We start from the raw sequence: 21,632 nt of genomic DNA, 5'->3' as shown, positions 1-21,632 counted from the left end.
CCGCCCTATCAGATAGACAACCAGGCCACCAAGAGGCCCAGCCCTCCAAACCCTGGATTTGCAACATCCTCAAAGAACAGCAACGGGCCTTGAGCAGAATTGAGAAGGAAATACCCCCACCTGCCCTCAGCCGTTAAGTGGGCTTTGCTATTCACAAGGGCCTGTGGGTGTCCTGGCAGAGAGGGGAGATGGCACAGGCACCAGGTGCTAGGGTGCCAGGGCCTCCCGAGAAGGAACAGGTGCAAAGCAGGCAATTAGCCCAGAAGGTATCCGTGGGGCAGGCAGCCTAGATCTGATGGGGGAAGCCACCAGGATTACATCATCTGCTGGTGAGTAGGCTTCATTAATTCTCCGATGAATGGAGGATTGCAAGGGAACTTTTTTCATCTTCAAGGAGCCAGAAGAAGTGGTAATTAAATTGGTCTTTTAAAATAAAAAGACTCCAAAGGGGTACAAGTCTTCAAGCTTCCCCTATGGTGTTCCGGGCACTCTGGCTTCTCTTTCGGAGGGAGGAAGAGCATCTATTCATAGGCTGTGACTTGGAGAGGCCCCACGGTGAGTCAGGCGCTTGCTGTGTGAGCCGCTGGTTGCTAATGTCTTCGGGAACTGCTAATTTACCCATCTAATTTGTTCCTGTACACTGGCCACAAAGGGAGACCACTCAATTATTCTGATCCCAAAGAGAGGCTTGTGTTTACCATGATCTCCCCAGCAACTGTGTGAGTGTGTGTGCATGTGTGTGTGTGTGTGTGTGTTTGCCTAACAACCTTAGGCAATGACGAAGAGGTGGGGCTGCTGCCCTTGTTAGCATTTTCAAACACATTCCAGTTCTGAGTTGAGGGCAAAGATTGTAATGGGGTGCTTCAGAGAAGCCTTGGCTCCCAAGGAGGTTATAACTTCAAAGGGTGTTTTTGAAAAACCAAGGCGGATGGGGAAAGTGGCTACAAGTTCCTTCCATCACAGAGGATCAATGAAGGGGAACAAAGATTTGGGAGCATCTACTTTGTGCCAGGTACTGTGCTTGGGTTTTACACGTCTTCTCTTGTTGACTTTGCATAACTCCCCTTTGAAGCAGATATTACTCCAGGTTCTTGCCCTAATGTTTCAGCTTAAAGAAAACCAACCCATACTTCTTTAGGTTGCCCTGAAAAAGTGAATCTTCTGTGAAGCCTTTTCTGTCTTCATCTGTTAAAATTAATTAAGCTCTTGTTTGTGCTCCCAGAAAATCACTTTAGACCTTAGAAAGATGGCAGCCTCAGTTTTCTCATTTGTAATATAGGGGTACCCATAGGGTCATTGTGAGAAATAACAGAAATAAATCATGGAAGTGCTTGGATAGTAGCTGGCACTTAGCTCTCATCAGTCATCATTGTCATTGTTGATAAGAGTAATAATAATAATAATAACACTTATTATAATTACTCACCTCTAGGTTTTTAAAAAACTTAGAGGCCGGGCACATTGGCTCACGCCTGTAATCTTAGCACATTGGGAGGCCGAGGCAGGCAGATCGCCTGAGGTCAGCAGTTCAAGACCAGCTTGGGCAACATGGTGAAACCCTGTCTCTACTAAAAATATGAAAATTAGCCAGGCGTGGTGGCTCATGCCTGTAATCCCAGCTACTCGGGAGGCTGAGAGAGGAGAATTGCTTGATCCCAGGAGGCAGAGGTTGCAGTGAGCCGAGATGGCACTATTGCACTCCAGCCTGGGTGACGAGAAACTCCATCTCATAAAAACAAAAACAAAAACAAAAAAACTTACATAAATTTATGGGGAACAAGTACAATTTTGTGACAAGCGTAAATTGCATAGTCGTGAAGTCAGGGCTTCTAAGGTATCTATCACCAGATTGATATCTATTGATATCTATCACCAGATTGATATCACCACATTGTACCTATTAATTAATTTCTCATCATCCTCCCCCCACCCTTCTGAGTCTCCAGTGTCTATTATTCCATACCCTAATGCCATGTGTTCACATTATTTAGCTCCCACTTATGAGTGAACAATGTGATATTTGTCTTTCGGTGTCTGACTTTTTTAACTTAAGATAACAGCTTCCAGTTCTACCCATGTGGCTGCGAGAGACATGATTTCATTCTTTTTTATGGCTGAATAGTATTCCATTGCATATATATACACCACAGTTTTAAATCCAATCATCCATTGATGGACACTTAGGTTGATTCCACATCTTTGCTATTGTGACTAGTGCTATGATAAACATACAAGTGCAGGTATCTAATTATTTCTTTTCCTTTGGATGGATACCCAGTAGTGGGATTGCTGGATTGAATGGTAGTTCTAATTTTAGTTCTCTGACAAATCTCCATACTGTTCTTCCTAGAGATTGTACTAATTTTCATTCCCACCAACAGCGTATAAGAGTTTCCTTTTCTCCACACCGCCACTAGGTTGTAAGTTCCTTGAATGTAGGGATCATGTCTCTTTTCTTCATTGTTTTATAACAAGAGCCTAGGAGTGTTTGGCACATGGCAAGTACTTGTTTTCTAGCTGACAGATGAATGAACAAATGAGTGAAGGATGCTTCCTCCTCACTGCTGTGAGCTTCTGAGAATGGACCCTTGTCTGACCTGCTTCTGTATCTCTAGTGTGACTGCTTTGTCTGGCACAACAGAACTGCTCAGCGATTCTGTTGAACGGATGCTGCTGCCTGGCCCGTATCTGGCCTGGAGAGTCTGGCTGCGAGCTCATCTCTGTGCTCTGGTCTGGCTAAGGTTAGCTGCAGCCCTAGGAACTCAGAGAGTGTGTCCTGGACATTTCACCCCTAGTTGGTGAGCTCCTCAAGGGTGGGGATGGTGTCTTGTTTATTTTTAAATTCTTAGTGCCCAGTACAGTGCCTGGTACACAGGAGATGCTCAAATGGCTACCCCTAGCCTCTGAGGTCCCACTGCACTCAAAGAAGAGCAGAGCTCCAAATGAACTTGTCATCTTTCCCCTATTACCCAAACCTGTTCAATTTCCCCATTTCTGTTTATTAAAGATCCATTTTCTCAGTTACAAAGATCCAAGACTCCTCGAGGGTATTCTACCCTAACGGAAATAGGACAGGCTTTGTAGTCAGACTTGAACCCTGGCTTTGGCGACTACTAGCTGTCCTGCCTGGAGAAGTTGCGTACCCTTCCTAAGCCTCAGTTTTCCCTTTCATTGAATCAGGATGATAATACACACTTCATTCTTCCACTCAGCAAGTGTTTACTGGGCGCCTCATACACAGCAGGAACTGTTCTAGGCACTGCGGATACGTAGACGTCAACAAAACAAACATTGCTCTTGCCTGAAAGGAGCTTACAAACTTGAGAGGGGGAGACAGACACCAATCAAATAAGCAAGTACACATATAGTATGCCAAATGGCAATATGTGCTAGGGAGAAAAATAACACAGAGTGAGGGAAAATGGAATGCGCTGGCCCGGGTTATTAGTGTCTTACTCAGGTGATGAAGGAAGACCTTTCTAATAAGAAGAACTCACATCTGGGGAAGAATGTTCCCGGAAGAAGGAGAAGAGCAAAGGCCCTAAAGCAAGAGTTTGAAGAATGACAAGGGGTCCTGTGTGGATGAAGCAGAGGGAGGGAAGGAGGAAGGGAGTGTAAGAGAAGGGGACACAGAGATGGCTAGAGCCAGATATGCAGGGCCTTATAGGACTTTGGCTTTTTACTCTGGGCAAGAAGGAAACCTTGGGAGAGCTTCAAGCAGAGGAGCGAAATGATCTGATGCAGGTTATGAAAGGATCCCCCTGGCAGCAGCACAGAGTATGGCCCCTGACCTGTGTGGATGGGGCAGAAGCATAAGGCTGGCCATTTGCATCCCACAAATGACCTCAGTGTGAGGGATGAGCGAGATCATATACGAATGCGCTTGCGTGAGTATGCATAGAGCAAGTGCTCAAGCCATGGCAGCTTCTATCAATGGCCCTGCAGCTGCCTGGCTATAGCTCCCTGGTCTCCTGCAGACAAGTCTTGGCCAGTCACGTGAGTGCCTCTGTCATTGCCCACTCAGTCATTCCCCCTGCCCCCACCTCCTTTCTTCAACCCTTCACTGGTGGTTAAGCTCCTAGCACAGCAGCCTCACCTCCAGCCTCTCCCCACCCCAACCCAACCCAAATGCAACTCCACTCACATCCTTCCCCTGTTCAAGAGTCTTCCATGGACTAGTGGCTCATTAAATCCACATTCTTGGCTAGGTGCAGTGGCTCACACCTGTAATCCCATCACTTTGGGAGGCCAAGGCGGGCAGATGGCTTGAGCCCAGGAGTTTGAGATCAGCCTGAGCAACATGGCAAAACCCCATCTCTACAAAAAGCAAACAAACAAACAAACAAAAAACAAAACAAAAGAACAAAACAAAAATTAGCCAAGCGTGGTGGCACACACAGCTGCTTGGGAGGTTGAGGTGGGAGGATCACCTGAACTCAGAAGGTCAAGGCTGCAGTGAACCACAGTATCACCACTGCACTCCAGCCTGAGCAACAGAGCAAGACCCTGTCTCAAAAAAAAAAAAAAAATCCACATTCCTGGAGACTTGCAGCTAAGGCCTTCCACAATAAGATGCTGCATTTACGTTTCCCACCCATAATCAACTGCTATCCCAAACATATTGAATATCTGTGGAGAAGTATGGGTGGGTGCAATATGTCACTCCTAGCAGAATCACTGAGGAAACTGACCACACTCATGATGGAAAATTGATGGTAATGAGTCCTTCCCTCAGGTTCCCCAACCCCACAATATGCCCTAACCATGGTGGACATGTATTCCTGTCTGTCGCTGGCTCACTTCTCCCACCAGGCTACCGCAAACTCCACAACGATGTATATTCTCTTAAAGCTACAAAATGGCTTGTGGTTTCCAAATCAGTTTTCCTTACTGCTCTTATCTCCCTTGATACTTGCCCCTATGGGCCCCTCATCCATAATAAAATGCCCTCATTTTACACTTACTAGTTCTGACAAGAGTCCCAGGTTCCAAGTCATGGATTCCCATATGGGATTGCTCCTCTGATCCTTCATTCCTATATCTTTTTTCAATCTATCCACAATTCACAAAGCATCGGTGTCAGACCAATGGCAAATAATAAGTGGGACCTGCTGGCTATGGATGGAAGAGGGAAGTCCCTGACAACATGTTTCTACCAGCCTGGAAATGAGGCTCTCCCATCCCCTAACACATCTACCAGTTGTGATGGATTTAAAGGCTGGCTAATGTTAAGCTTGTTCCACAGGGGATAGAATATTGGCCCCTGGACTGACACCTACCACCATGTGGATCTTGGAGCAAGACGAAGGAGCCCCCCAACATTCGTGTTCTGAAATAGCAATGCCTGAGGCTGTCTATTCCCCACCACGGATGCCAAAGCACGGACAGCCACTCACAGCTGTGGGATACAGATGCCCCTGTCATTATAAAAGGCCAGCCCTAAATGCTATTACAGAGTCTAAAAACTGAAAATGTTATTGTGAAACTTTTAGGTTTTTTATAGCTGGCTATGCCTGATATAGCTGGTGGCCTGGGACACAGTTTCCCTACTCAGCGCTGGGACACCTCGGCAATACTGCACCCACAGTGTCATCCCTATCTGTTTGGAATGTACAATTCTTCTACAACACCATGGGCCAGGAATATCACATCATCCTGAGCAGCCATCAGGACAAACAAAAAGGAATGTGGTCCTGTATGTTTAGTCCCACCTCCCCTACAAACTACTTTTATCATAGTAATGATGCCCAATTGTCAGCCCAGCGCATGTGGTGTCCTCCAGCACCCCTTCTAAATGTGCCCTCAAGCACCCCTTCTGCTTTGTGCATCTTTGTGACACCCTTCCAGATGTCAGCCTATACCTCCATGACCCAAATCTGACTTAAGAGTTGTGGCCGGGCATGGTGGCTCATGCCTGTAATCCCAGCACTTTGGGAGGCCAAGGCAGGTGGATCACCTGAAGTCAGGAGTTTGAGACCAGCCTGGCCAACATGGTGAAACCCCGTCTCTACTAAAAATACAAAAAAATTAGCCAAGCGTGGTGGTGAGCACCTGCAATCCCAGCTACTTGGGAGGCTGAGGCAGGAGAATTGCTTGAACCTGGGAGGCAGAGGCTGCAATGAGCCAAGATTGTGCCATTGCATTCCAGCCTAGGTGACAAGAGCGAAACTCTGGTTCAAAAAAAAAAAAAAAAAAAAGGTGTACCAGCCCAGGGAGACAATGGCCACATTGCAGGTGATGACCACAGCCCAGCCAACCACTGCATCCTGGAGGCTGCCCACCAGTTACCCACATCATCTACCAAGGGACCCCCTTGCTGGAGCACAAACAGCTTCCCTTGGGGGATCCCTCAATCAGCATTTGTCACATACCTGAAAAGGGTGGCCACCACACAGGCCACCAAAGTTATAACTCTCTCCTCTCACTTCCTCCCCATTGGGCACAATAAACCTCATTGCCATTGTGGCTGGAACTTCCCTTCCTGGGCCTCCCAAAGCAATTCTACTGCCTAAGGCTATCTCCGGGCTAACTTGTATGTACACAGAGATAAAGCCACATCCCAGTGGCTGGACCTCATGCAATGTTGGGCCTCCTATCTGCCCCCATGAGCAGGCCACTCCCTTATTTGCACCACAAAACCACCAACACCAAACACTTCTGGTCTAGGCTCCTAGGTCTTGCCCTGTCCTATGTTGGCTCAGATGTTATCCAGTCTGGTCCCCGGCTCATGAGTCCAGATCATACATCTATCCAAATGTATAAATACATGCCTATGCTTGTATCTTCCTAGGCCCACATAGCACAACTAGTGTCATGGCCCACCCCAGATATTAAAGGAACACAAGAGATTGGAAGCCCCAGAGGGAACCTGCTTCACCTGTTCCACTCCTAGATAACTTCCTCCTGACGTCCCAACTACCTAAACTCACCTGCACACTGCTAAGTCTGACAACCCCCTTCACATTTTTCTGACTGTTCTGCAATTTAACCCTGCTGGTCACAGTCCCCAGTCAGAGGTGATGGGCAGTCTTCCTACCCATTGTCCTGGGTATAAGCATGACTTGGGGCCAGAAGAGTGGGACTAAGGTCTTACAATATGATCACACCAGGAAAACTAGCAGATACTTCAGAGAAAGGTCCGAGGTTCTATCAGCCCATGTAACACAAAAAACAGCAGCACTGGAAGCTTTCACTGAAGGGCAAAACCCCCTAACTGCCAGGGTGGCAGATAAGAGACTAGCTCCAGATGATATGCCAGCTTCCCAGAAGGAGTATATGCTCTCAGAGGGCATAGTGTATCCTGCTGGAGGTGGATAAATATTGCAAGGCAAAGTAATCCAAATAGCCCAATGGATGTACCACCAAACAGAAACCAAATTCTACATGTGGTACTCTGAACTCCCTAGGACTTGGATGTCCCCTATAGCCTGGGGTGACCTTGTTTTAGGAGCCCTCCTGCCCACAAGTAGACTTACATACTGCACTGGCTATGTAAAATTGGTACAGCCTATATACAAGTATATTAGCTCTTTGGATGGTGAACCAAATGTTAGGGAGTGAATTTTGAAGAAATTGAGTTGAGTGCAAAAAGTTGCTCCCAGCAAAATGTCATTTGTCCAAATAGTTAACACCCACTGGGGCAGAAACCATCAGGGCACCCCGCCCCTCACCACCCACTCAGCCCCACTCACCTCTGCAGCACCTAGTAATCATATGCAAGAAAACTCACCCTTGCTCTTTTTGATTGACCGCCCCCAGCCTGACCCCCACTGGAGCAGATCACTCAAAATTAATCTTCCCCCACTACCTCCTCTCGGCATTATTCAACAGGTGGGCCCCTGTCCTATATCTACGTAGGTCCCCAGCACCAGGCTCTTTCTCCTCCCCAGAAGTCAGGGAGTCCTCTTCTCAGTGGGGCCTTCAACCAGGGGCTTCCCTTGCTGCCTATGCCTGCATAAGTAATACACCTTTGAATTGCCTGTGATCACCGGGTCAGGTGTGGTGTGTTTTGGCATCCAAGGCTTTTAAATGGGAGAGAACAGCAGATCTGGTTCGTTTCACTGGAATATTGTTATGGTCCAATTCTGCAACCAGCTGACTTCATTACTACCTGTGAACTGCACCTCCAGCTCCTCCAACTGACCCCATACCCAGACCCTTACTTGGGCTGTTTCCTACCAGACACACCTGCTCTGTTAAGAAAACCATTATTGAAATCACTGGCTGTTAATTCCTACTCAGTCCTTAGTAGCTCTGTGAGCTGGAGCAAGTTCTGTAGGCTTTCTGTGACTCAGTTTCATCACCCATAAAATTATGATTACAATACTTACTTCATTAGGGTGTTGCAAGGGCCTAAAAAACACTCTATGTATAGCTCAAAGTACAAGCCTGACAACAAAGGAAGTTTCCAGATAATCGCTCATCAAGGGGCAACTCGATTTTCTGCTTCCTCCAGAAAGCCTTCCATGCTGATGTCCATCCACTCTGATCTCTCCCTAATCCAATCTGATTGCAGTTTTGATCAGCACCTCACTGTTGACCATGGATTTCTTCTCCATTACAAATGTGTTCATTTTGACTTCCAAGTAAGAGATAAAGGTCTTGGAAAGAAGTGATTGCATTTTACCTGGCTCTCCTACTGACTTGCTGTGTCATCTTCCTCTTAATTTTGGGGAGACTGAGTTTCTTTCTCTGGGATGGCAAATACATGGCATATGTGCCAACACTTTCCCATCCTGAAACCTCAGGACACACACCAGTGTTCTCATCTTCTCTCCAGAACCTGGGTCCAGACTCACAATTCTTCTTAACACAATACTTTGGACAGTGTCTACTAACTTATCTAATAAATATGTTTTGAGTACTTCGTAGGTACCATCCCCCTTGGTCAGTTTCTAGAAGTTAAAACGTTGGACATCTTGTATCTGCACTTATGGAACTCATCCCTTAGTGGAGAAGAAAGATAATATGCAAATACACAAATAAGAAAATATCAAGTAGTGACAAATGTAATGATGAAAATTAAATAACGGTGTGTTAGTGCCTGGGGAGGAGGCTATTTTTTAGATCAGGTATCCAGGGAAAGGCCTTCTGAGGTTTCTCCCTTGATCTGGGAGATTGGGTATGGGCCTAAGAATATGTATTCCTAACATGCAAACGTAGGAAATTTGGGAAACACTGGCATAGTGAATGAGGTGAGGGCATAGTCAGAAGACCTAGGTCTAAATTCCGTCTCCTACATTTATGCAGCTGTATGACCCTGGGAAAGTTATTGAAATTTCTCTCTCACTTTCCTCCTCTGTAAAATTGGAATAATATTACTGATCTCAGGAGGTTTTTTATCAGGATTGAATAAGATCAAGTATTTAAAATGCCTGGCACATAATAAGTGCTCAATAAAAGGTAGGCATTGTTTGCAACAATTAGGTCTATCTATTTATAACCGTAATCTTTTGTTTGAATCACTCAAGAGACAAATCCAATAAATGCCGCTAGGTAATACAGTGTCTGCATGTTGGCTTTTGCCTCATGAAGCTCTTCCTCTTGAAAAATAAATTTTCAAAAGACATTCCTGTGAGCAAGAATGCCCAAGTCTAAGGAACAAGGGTCATCCAGTTCTCTAGTTTAGGCATGTTTGAGATTTGAAAGGGCTTTGGCCTAATTTCCTCTCCTATCAAATGGGCACCAGGCTACCTGCCCTTTTTCACTCATGGGGGATTTCTGAGACTCAGAGGGATAAGAGATTTGCAAAGCGTGAGACACAAACAGTTGCAGACACAGACAGAACACTTGCTTTCTCAGACCGGCAGGTGCATCCAATGGCAAGGCCACCTGATACACCAGTCCTGTTCATTTGGAAAAGGGACAACTCCTTCACATTCACAAGCTGGGCTGGTAAGTGAAGAATAAGAAGAAAAAAAAAAGAAGTCGGCAGGAAGCAGCCTCTTCAACCAGCAAAGAAACCGTTAGAATCCATCCCTGCGCCCTGATGCCAAAGTTCCGCCTGCCCCACCCGTCACGCTATCAAGGACACCCGCCTGCTATCAGAAAGCCCTGGGGGTCTTTTTCCCTAGTTTATCAAGGACCTGTGGAAACATTTCTCTAACTGAAGATAAGAATTTTTTTTCTCTCTCTTTCTCCTTTCTACTTCTAGCTGTCTAAACCAGAGGGTTCCTCTCATTTTCTTTCAGTAACAACTGCTCTGAAAAGAAGATATTTTTCAACCTGAACTTGCAGTAGCTAGTGGAGAGGCAGGTAAGGTGGGTTTCATTAATTCATTTGTTCATTCATTCATTCCTTCCATTATTGTATGCTTACTGCATGCCAGAAACTGGGCTAAGAAGGCTCTTGGATTTAATCCTGGGCAGAATGAACTTGCGGTCTTTGGGGAAGCCAGACTGCACTTAACAATTACAAAATGTGGAATTGTAAATTGTGATCTGAACTTGGAGTGAGAGCATACATATTTGAGCTGAGAGACAGTGTGTATAATAATTTTTTAGATTTGGCTCTTGCCCTCCAAGTGGACGTTTTCAGGGTTAAAAAGATGCCTCAGAGCCTAGATGACTTGCTACCATTCCGTGCCAGCCCCATCTCCCAACCCAAGTCACAATTGCTTGACCCTTGTGAAGGCGAGGATGGAAATGACTTGTTGGAGTGATAGAGAGTCTAGCATAAACCTGCCAAGACCTCCTTCAAGATTCGGTTCATTTTGCAAAAGTTGCCAGATAAAAGATATTTCCAGATGGAGGGCCACGCAGGAAATACAAATGGAATATTTGTTAATAGCTCTTCCCTTGCGAGATATGACCCAAGGCGGCCTTCTGCAATGTGATGGGAAGCACTGTAGCTTGAAAGCGTGAGAGGAGTCAGCAGGCCCACGGCAGTCTCGAAGTCTTTGGAAAGGGGCTCTGGCCTGAGCAGGCATTAAAGATGCTCTCTGCTCATCAGAGACGCCCCCTTTTCCACCACCGCCATCCCAAATGGAGATGGGACCTGCTATACTCTAAGTATTGGATTCTCAGACAGGAGGGCAGATGTCTAGAAGAATGTTGAGCTCCTTAATGCTGTGGCTTTGCGTAATAACAACCTGCACTCTTTTTTTCTGTCCTTGGAGCCAAATGGGCTTCTGCAAAGAAGTTTATCCAGAAGTCAGCGATGAGCACTATTCGAAAAGGCCTAAGTGGGCAGGGATTGCCATTGATTGCACTGAAGAATGCGTTGGAGCTCATGAGACTGGCTTCCCCATAACATTTGGTTGTCGAATGGTTCCACAGATGAACCTGAGAAGACCGTGAGCTCCCTGGAACAATATGTAAAATTTTGCATGTAGGAACAGAGCTACACCTAGGGAATGGTCTTTAACTTTTGTCAGATTTGTTTGGGGCGTGTAGGGGTTAAATACGTATATCGTAAAATTTAACATTTAACCACTCCCAAGGGTACAGTTCAGTGGCATTAAGCACATAAATATTGTTGGGTGACCATCACCACTATATAGCTCTAGAACTTTTTAATGTTTTCCAACTGAAATGTTTTGTCCATTAAACAATAACTATCCCCTCCCCCTAGCTCCTGGCAACCACCATTCGACTTTCTGTCTCTATGTATTTGTTTAAGTACTTCACAAAAGTAGAATCATGTATAGTCTTTGTCCTCTCAGGACTGGCTTATATCACTCAATGTCTTCAAATTTCTTTCATGTTGTAGCTTATGTCAGAATTTCCTTTCTCTTTAAGGTGGAATCATATGTGTTTGCATGTATATATATGATATATATATCATATATATGATATATATCATATGTATATATATGATATATATCATATGTATATATCATATATATGATATATATATCATATGTATATATCATATGTATATATATATGTACACATAAAATAGTATGCATATATCACTTTAAAAAATCCATCAGTTGATAGACACTTGGTTGCTTCCACTTTCTGGCTATTGTGAATAGTACTGCTGTGAACATGGGTGTACAAATATTTGTTTGAGTTGCTGTTTTCAATTCTCTTGGGTTTATGTCCAGAATGGAATTGCTAGATCATATGGTAATTCTGTTTTTAATTTTTTGAGGAACCGGCATACCGTTTTCAATAATGCCTGCACCATTTTACATTCCCACCAGCAATACACAAGTGCTCCAAACCCTCCAGATCCTCACCAGTACTTGTTAACACTTGTGCATTAGCCATCCTAATGGGTATGCAGTAGTATCTCATTGTGGTTTTGGTTTGCATCTCTAATAATTAGTGATGTAGAACATCTTTTCATGTGCTTATTGGCCATTTGTATGTCTTTTTTGGAGAAATGGAGATTCAAGTTCTTTGCCCATTTTGAAACTGGATTGTTTAAATCCAGACAGAGCCTGTCTTGCTCTGTCGCCCAGGTTGGAAGTGTGATCTTGGCTCTGTCGCCCAGGCGGTGGCACGATCTCAGCTCACTGCAACCTCTGTCTCCCTTCCTGGGCTCAAGCGATTCTCCTGCCTCAGGCTCCTGAGTAACTGCGATTACAGGCACACACCATCACGCCCGGCTATTTTTTTTTTTTAAGTAGAGACAGGAGTTTCACTATGTTGGCCAGGCTGGTCTCGAACTCCTGACCGCAGGTGATCCACCCACCTCAGCCTCCCAAAGTGCTGGGATTACAGGTGTGAGCCACAGTGCCCGGCCTATATGTTCTAGATCTTAATCTCTTATCAGATATATGATTTGTAAATATATTATTCCGTTCTGTGGGTTGCCCTTTCACTCTGTTGATGGTGTCTTTTGATTCACCAAAGTTTTAAATTTTGATGTAGTCCAATTTATCTATTTCTAATTTTGTTGCCTGTGCCTTTAGAGTCATATCCAAGAAATCTTGCTAAATTCAATGTCATGAAGCTGTTCTCCTGTGTTTTCTTTAAGAATGTTATAGTTTTAGTTACCAGGTTTTTAAAAGGTTTGTGACAATGCATGGGCTATCTTCAATAATGATTCTGGGGAGGCCTTCCTCACCAATGCAAAGACCCTCAGGGCTTTGTAAATATCAGTGTGAATCTAGGAACTGGGCAATTGATAACATGGATGTGATATTTGAAGGCTTCAATTCAAAAGGAATGATTAAGTATCTCCATATCTATATCAGTACCCTGGGAGCTGGTGAAGATGAAAACCATGGTCTCTCTTCTCCAAGGACTTAAGGCAAGATGTTGCAGGCACACACGTGAAATTATTGCATTGCAAGGCAGAATCTAATGAGGCACCTAGCTAGGCACTAGGACCAAGGGCTATAAGAACTCAGAAAGGGATCACCACCATGAGCTTCAGGGGACAGAGAAACCTTCAGGGTAAAGATGTAGCTTGATCTGGGTCCACATTGGACAAGATTTGGAGAAGCAGAGAAGACTGGAGAGGAACTTGTACTAACTGCAATAATCATTGCCATTTACTAAGCACCTACTATGTTCCAAGCACTGTGCTCTGCCCACTGCATACATTATCTCAATGACTACTCCTAACCCTACATTTATCATTGTCTGTATTTTATCATTCAAAGCACTGAAGCTCAGAGATTTTCCTAAGATGACCCAGATAGTAAGTTGTAAAGCAGAGACTTGAAGCCAGGTTTATTTATCTCAAAGCCTCTACTCTTAATCACTCTACTATTCTAGTACCAAAGCTTTAGAACAGGGAGAAAGCAGACATCCCCGATAGAGAGAAAAGAATAACACAGTGCACAGAAATGGCACAAGCAGGATATTTAAGATCAGAGAGGAGAACAGGCTGGATGGGAAGGTTCAGGGTCCAGGACTGTGGGATGTAAAGTTGGATCAATGGAGTGAGCAGGATTACAGGGTGCCTTTAATGGAAGCATGGGAAATTTGGTCTCGACCTGCTAGAATGACAGAATCACACACAGAATTTCAGCTCTAACCTTCCAGTCTGCCTCTTCTCTCTATAAAATGAGAAAATTGAGGTCTCAAGAGGTTAAGCAACTTGTGGATGGTCATGGACGATAGGGAACTATTGCAAATTCTTGAGCATGGTGTTGACAGGGAAGAAAACAGTATTCCAGATCAGTTAGTGTGGCAGTAAAACACATGAGGGGTGACTGAAGGGAAGCAGCAAAAACTGGCAGAAAAAACAAGCAGCTCTTTCTCTGTTTTTTTTTGCCAAAGGATACCTCCCTCAACAATGGGCATTTCTAGGGAGCATCATTAACAAGATTCCAGCTCTACTCCTTCCTGCTGAGGTTTGTCGCTTAAGAATCTGGAGACAGGTAGGGTGCAGTGGCTTACACCTGTAATCCTAGCACTTTGGGAGGCCAAGGCGGGTAGATCACCTGAGGTCAGGAGTTCAACACCAGCCTGACCAATATGGTGAAACCCTGACTCTACTACAAATACAAAAATTAGCCAGGTGTGGTAGTGTGCACCTATAGTCCCGGCTACTCAGGAGGCTGAGATAGGAGAATCACTTGAAACCGGGAGGCAGAGGTTGCAGTGAGCTGAGATCACGCCACTGCACTCCAGCCTGGGTAACAGAGTGAGACACTGTCTCAAAAAAAAAAAAAAAAAAGAGAATCTGGAGACAGCTTGTAGGGGCAAGTGCTATCAGAAAGGTCAGAATCACCTTCCTCTGCCAGGCTCAGTGCCCTTTGATGGCCCAGATGCCAGAAAACACAGCTGCCCCAGCAGCGGCCTGTCCTCATCCTCCCCACTTCCTCCAATAGAAAGCCTGTCTAGGGTGCAATGTCTTAGATCAGAGACACGTGACTCTGAAGAGCCAATGGCCAGGAATGGCTTCTGGCACCTTCTTTATGTTGCCTTCCTGAATGTGAGCCTGGGCCAGGCCTCTGTGAACCTAACTCACCTGTCCCATGGAGGCCACCATACCAGGAGAGGTAAGACAAGACACTCCGTTCCCCAGGCAAGAATGTTGACCCCACCTTACTTGAACTAAGCCCTTGTAGGGCAGAACTCCACTTATCCATCTATGTCCAGCCAAGAAAGCCCTGCCCTGGTTGACTATTGTCCTCTGAGGTTCTCTTTGCTTAGTTAATTCTAATAATAGCTGCCATCCATTGAGCACTCATTCTATGTTGATCACTGGGCTCAGCATTTGGCATGCATGATTTCATTTTATTCCTACAACCCCATAATGAAGATATTATTATCCCTGTTTTGCACATGATGAAACTGAGGTTCAGGGCTGTTAAATAATTTGCCTAAAACCATGTACTTAAAGGAGCCAAGACTCAAACACAAGCCTTTCTCTCTCCAAAGCCTTTGCTTTTACTCATATGATTGACTGCATTCTACACTTTAGTCCTTGTAGAGGGTAGAGGTTCTGCAGTGGAGAGTCAGGCTTCAAAGAGTGGCCTTGTTAATTCCAGACACCACCTGTTTCTCTGTTCCTGGGAGCCAAGAGCCTGATCTCTTTCCCAAACCAAACTCTTGGTCCCAAATATAAATGGTATCTGGACCATTATTCTTCTCCCAGTAATGATGCTCAAGAAAAACAAAGGACCTTGAAGTTCCTTCTACACTTTCACCCAGAGGGCATCATGCAGGCATGCTTTGGCCAAGGGGAATGGTGCTGCCATTTGTACAGTCATTCTTTTAATGAATATTTATTGAGGGCCAGCCACACATTAGGCACGTTCTAGGTGCTGAAGACACAACTGGGAACAGGTCAGAAAGAGTGTCCACCCTCACAGAGTTTACATTCTAGCTGGGAGGAAAGGCCAAAACAAAACACACCCCAAAACCCTGCACATACATCTGTAGTAAAGAGCAAATAGTGATGATGCTAGGAAGAAAAACAAAGAAGGATAACGGGGATGGAGATCGAGGAGAAGAAGGATTTTATAAAGCCCTCTGAGGATGAAATATTTGAACAGAGACCTGAATGAAGTACATGGGAGCCATGGGGTGATCCAGGGGGAAAGCATTGCAAGCAGAGAAAAGGGCAAATGCAAAAGCCTTCCAGTAGGGGTCAGCTTGGTTTGTTTTAAGAACCAGAAAGAAGGCCAGTGTGGTTCAAGCAGACAGAGTGAAGGGGCATGCTGGAGAAAAGGACAGGGGGGCAGCAGAGGCCAGATAATAGGGCCTTCCAGGCCACAGTGAATTTGGATCTCAAATATACTGTGCCGGGTTCCCAGGCACTGTGGTGTGTCACTCAGGTGTGGTGCCTCTGCATAGCTACAGAGAGGAGACAGACTGCCTAAACAAAAAGCACAAAGACAGCTCAGTGAGTCAGCTCACCTGGCTCTGACTCCCACCTTGAACTTGAAGCAGCAAATAAAGCCCAGGGTTTGGTACCCAAAGGAGAAGGTGGGGGAAGGTTTGACAATGGCCTGAGGTGGAAGAAGGAGCTGTTGACCCTGTATGTCTCATTTGCTTTGTCCATCAAAGGGTCTGAATTATCAATGGGTGCTCAAACTTTTTTTTTTTTTTTTGAGAAGGAGTTTTGCTCTTACCGCCCAGGCTTGAGTGCAATGGCACGATCTCAGCTCACTGCAACCTCTGCCTCCCAGGTTCAAGCAATTCTCCTGCCTCAGCCTCCCGGGTAGCTGGGATTACAGGCGTCAGCCACCTCGCTTGGCTAGTTTTTGTATTTTTAGTAGAGATAGGGTTTCATCATGTTGGCCAGGCTGGTCTCGAACTCCTGACATCAGGTGATCCACCCACCTCAGCCTCCGAAAGTGTCAGGATTATAGGCGTGAGCCACCTCGCCCGGCCGCCCAAACATTTTAAAGTTAGAATCTCTTTTTATAAGCAAAATTTTCCATAGAAGGTGACTGTGTGCCACTTTCCTCTCCAAGCACCTGATCTGCTTCATTTCACAGAATCCTTAGAACAGCTCCACAAGTAGGTACTCTGAATACTCCCACTTTACAGATGTGGAAGCTCAAATGCAGAGAGGTTGGGCAACATGCCCAAGGTCAATGAATGCAGAACTGCTGCAGTGGGAGCAGGGGTGGGTGACACCCACTAGGGAGGTGCTTTCAAACTCCTACTGCTCCAAGGAGCAAGCTAGAAAATCCCACTTCTCAGGCCCCTTCCACTAGGACACACTATGAGCTTAACACTGCTAAGAACTCACTGAGGAATGGTGACATTTGGGGGCGGCTCCTTCAGTGCTTTGTTTGGCTTCTCTTTTAAATTATAAATGGTGGTTTGAAAGTTGTTGGAGGGGAAAATCAGATGAAATCAGGGATGTGGCTGAAGCAGTCAGTGTAGCAGTGTAGCAGAGAAGCAGAGAAGCTGTCAGCAGCCTACCCAGGCCCCAAAATGGGCACAGCCCTGCATTTCTGGCCTGAGGCTTGCCGAGGTCTTAGGTGAACTTCAGCTCTTTCTACAGCACCCCAGTCTCAGCACTCTTTGGTGGATGTCCTGATTGGCTGGGAGATTGTTGCTTCCTGATACAGTGGTGATTACTTCTGAAAGATGGGGTAATACCAACAGCTATCGTTTCTGACCATTTACTGTGCAGCATCACTGTGCAAAAGTATTTTTATACATATCCTATTGACTCCTCTCAAAACTCCTGTGAGGCAAGCAGGCACCCCAGTGGCCTCATCCTAGTTCTGGCCCTGGTGACATTATGATTGCCTCCATCCTCCATTTGATAGGTACAGAAACTGAGGTTCAGAGAAGTGAATTCCCCCAGATCACACAGCTAGCAAACAGCTGAGCTTCTATGCTCATCCTAAGGCTCGGTTGAAATGGATTTTTTAAAAGATGTATTTTGGGCTCTTTACTATATAGAAAACCGAATCTGTTTATCACTAAGGTTATTAATAGGCCTAACATCTGTGAAAACTTATCTGTCAGCTGGCCCTGAAATGTTCTGAAATGAGTCTGAGCACAAGATGCCTGTGACAACCGAATAGTTTAAAAAATTCTCCATGGGAGCCGAAACCCTATTAAGACAGATCTTTATTTTTGTTCCTGAATGCCACATTTAGAAACAAAATGTCATATATTTGTATATGAATGTCACAAGTGACAAAGCATATGTTGCAACTTGGCTTCTAATGGTTGAAAAAAAAAGAGAGGTAAATTATCATAATGTTGGGATCTTCTCAATTATATTTGCATTTTCATTTCTATCAGAAGTCCATTTTAGCAAAGGAATGTAACCTTAGTACTTGAAACTGCTGTTCCCTTAGAAAACAATTGTAAATGTAATAAGCAAAAATAATAGAAAATGCCCACAGGGGAAAAAAATGATCCATCTGGGGTCAGAGCCATCGTGTAGATTGATTCATTCTTCTTCTAGCATTCTTATTCAGGAAGGAAAACTTGAACATTTTCTAGATTTTAGGATATTTAAGATTTGCAAGGAATTGGGGGAAAGGGAAAAGGAATGAAATTTCAGTCCCACTGGCAGGGATCAAATAGAGATTTTCTCAACTTTTAAAAGAACCGTTTTACATGTCTCAATCACCTCATAGTTCCTGAGTCTCTCTTCTGCATAAGGCATGTACTAGTTGTTAAGGGAGGATACAATAAGGTCATGATTGCTTTAAAATTATTCATAATAAAAACACATTTTGAGACTTGATTCTAAATGTTAAACTTAAATTTGAGTGATTTAATTGCCCGTTGAATAGGAATGAAATCCCACCAGTAGGCAGTTATTTCTTACAACCACTGTGTGTGAAATTGAAATCTTAAGATACCATTTCAAATATTCACATTCTCTAAGGAAGTTCTCCCCAAAGAGTTGTGAAAGATAAGAAACTGACCCAAAGTCATATGCAGTAATCTCTTTTTCTTTACACACTCAGGTCAAAGTAGAAGCATATTATTAAAAAGAAACTTTATGCCCTGACTTTGGCTGTTCTGAGGTTACCTCTTGGAACCCAAGGATATATTTAATTTAAAAAGTGACTTGAGCCCCATGCAAAACTGTGACAAGGAAAGAAATAATTTATCAGATTAAATAAAAACAAGCAGATGTGGCCAGGCGCGGAGGCTCATGCCTGCAATCCCAGCACTGTGGGAGGCCGAGGCAGGTGGATCGCCTGAGGTCAGGAGTTCGAGACCAGCCTGGCCAACATGGTGAAACCCCGTCTCTACTAAAAATACAAAAAATTAGCTAGGCGTGGTGGCGAGCGCCTGTAATCCCAGCTACTCGGGAGGCTGAGGCAGGGAAAATCGCTTGAACCCAGGAGGCAGAGGTTGCAGTGAGCTGAGATCGCACCATTGCACTCCAGCCTGGGTATCAGAGCGAGACTCCATCTCAAAAAACAAACAAACAAACAAAAAACACCCAAGCAGATGCAAACAGGTCATTTAGTCACCACGATAATGAACGTTAAAATGGAAAACACTTACATGTTTTATTTAGGAGAAGAAGGGGGTGAGGTGAAGGAATCCTGTTTCCTGCTTTTAAAAAACAGGAAATAGTTTCCAAATTTGGGTGGGCAATTCTTATTTTAAACCCCCATTTCACCTTTAAATTTAATTTCAAGCTCTTTTAAAATTATCTTAATGATGCCCTTTGCTATAACATAGCAGCTGCCATTTATGAGTGCTTACTATATACCAGTTGCTTTTCATGCAAGCAACCTCATATCTGTTATTACCGCCATGCCATTACAAATCTATGTGCCACCCTTTTGTGCACTAACTCATATAATCCCCACAATAACTTAGGCAATAGGTTCTGTCGTCTCCATTTTACAGATGAGGATACTGGGAGTTTGTTTGTTTGTTTGTTTGTTTTGAGACGGAGTCTCACTCTGTCACCCAGGCTGGAGTGCAATGGCGTGATCTCGGCTCACTGCAACCTCTGCCTCCCGGGTTCAAGTGATTCTCCTGCCTCAGCCTCCCGAGTAGCTGAGGTTACAGGCATGTGCCACCACACCCGGCTAATTTTTGTATTTTTAGTAGAGATGGGGTTTCACCATGTTGGGCAGGCTGGTCATGAACTCCTGACCTCAAGTGATCCACCCGCCTCGGCCTCTCAAAGTGCTGGGATTACAGGTGTGGGCCACCGAGCCCGGCCAGGATACTGGGAGTTTAAATTCCTGCTGTGAGCCCCGGTTGACACAGCTGGTCAAGGATGGGTTAGAATCCAGGTAGTCTGACTCCAGAGCTACTACCGCATACTGCCTCCTCAGATTAAATAATTTTCCTAGGACATGCTAACTGATAAGTAAGAGTCTAAATCAAACCCAGGCAGTTGGGTTCCAAAATTCCAGCGTTTAACCACCACACTGACTGGTTATAAGTAGGTAAACTGTTCATCACAACCTATATATTTATTTTCATTTCTGTTAGAAATGAAAGTAGTGTGGTAGGTTACATATTTATCACATAGTTTAGGCTTGCCTAAATTCTAAGTATTTTCTTTTTTAAATTAAAAACAAGGGTCTATCGGAAAAAAAAAAACCAACTTTTTTTTTTGAGACAGGGTCTCACTCTGTTCCCCAGACTGGAGGGCAATGGTGCGATCATGGCTCACTGCAGCCTCAACCTCCTGGGCTCAAGCAATCCTCCCACCTCCGCCTCCCGAGTAGCTAGGATTTCAGGCAAGCACCACCACGCCCAGCTAATTATTTTTATTTTTTATTTTTTGTAGAAACGGGGTCTCACTGTGTTGCTCAGGCTAGCCTGGGCCTCCCAAAGTGCTGGGATCACAAGCATGAGCCACCGAACACAGCCGAAAAAGTCTTTTTGTATACTGAAGTCTCCACTAGGACAAAAATTTGCTCTTAAGGCTTCCTTTGAGACACACACACACACACACACACACACACACACACACACACACAGCTTTTGATTATACCCATTAGGGACCCAAGCCTTGGGACACAGGGACCAGAAAATGACAAGAGCATGCAGGCAGTAGTAAACTGTGGTTATACTTAAAATGGGAACAGAAATGTATGCCTATGATCCAGACTGATCATATAAAACCATGGATCCTGAAAGTACGTTCCCTCTTTACAAGCCTTAATGACTGGCATCACGCACAAATAGGCCTTTCAGTTTCTGAACGCAGATATTTTCAAGGAACTCTGAGGCCCAGGAGAGCCAAAGTTTTTCTCCACGGAAGGGCAGACTACTAGCCTCCCCCCCTTCCCCTCTGCGTTCCTGCCTCTTTCTAGAAGGAGGCTGAGAGGGGGAAGCCTGAACCCCCAAATCAAGTCCGCCTTCTTTCTCTGTGCCTGACCCAGGGCAAAATAATCTCTCTGATCCTGTTCTTGATCATTGAAAAAGCACTTTCTCTGGTCGGGATACTACTGGCACTTTACATGGGGGGCAGTTTAACCGCAGGAGTCCGCTTTCTGAAAGGTGCAGAGGGAGGGGATTCAGCCACCAGCCGACTGAGAGGAGCCCCGGCCCCGCGTGGTCCCTCCCAGCCACCCTCCCTCTGGGATTAGCTGCCCTGGCTCTGCTCTAGGCGTCCCCAGCCCGTGCAGTCCCGGCTCGCGCACCACCATCGCCTCTGCAGAGCGCGGCCGCAGCCTGGGGCCCGCAGCCCGTAGCCCGCAGCCCGCAGAGCCGCGCTGTCCGGGGCATCCCGGTGCACGGCGTCCGTGGACCTGGGACCTCGAACCTGGGACGGGCGCAAAATCCACTGGGAACACTTGCATTTCTGTAGGTGCTTAT

The 21,632-nt window shown here is 45.2% G+C and overlaps 1 protein-coding gene across 5 annotated transcripts in view; it reads left to right on the top strand.

Annotated features, from left to right (window-relative positions):
* The first annotated feature begins 280 nt into the window (after nt 1–280).
* Nucleotides 281–21,632, top strand: part of LMO2 (LIM domain only 2) — a 33,121-nt gene continuing 11,769 nt past the window's right edge. The window contains exons 1-2 of one of the 5 annotated variants that reach the window (XM_055094270.2): nt 840–1,012; nt 10,191–10,254. Coding sequence is in view for 1 of the 5 variants with exons in the window: in XM_034932386.3 (XP_034788277.3) it covers nt 296–329 (34 nt within the window). In the remaining 4 variants the exon portion in view is untranslated. Of the gene's footprint in view, nt 330–839; nt 1,013–10,190; nt 10,255–21,401; nt 21,621–21,632 lie in introns of those variants that run through there. The other 4 variants (XM_034932390.3, XM_034932386.3, XM_063608390.1 and 1 more) reach the window with 4 other exon arrangements.

This window comes from Pan paniscus, chromosome 9 (genome assembly GCF_029289425.2).
Source record: "Pan paniscus chromosome 9, NHGRI_mPanPan1-v2.0_pri, whole genome shotgun sequence".
Taxonomy (NCBI): domain Eukaryota; kingdom Metazoa; phylum Chordata; class Mammalia; order Primates; family Hominidae; genus Pan; species Pan paniscus.
Note: the sequence above shows the minus strand (reverse complement) of the source record. Positions and strands in the feature narration are given on the sequence as shown.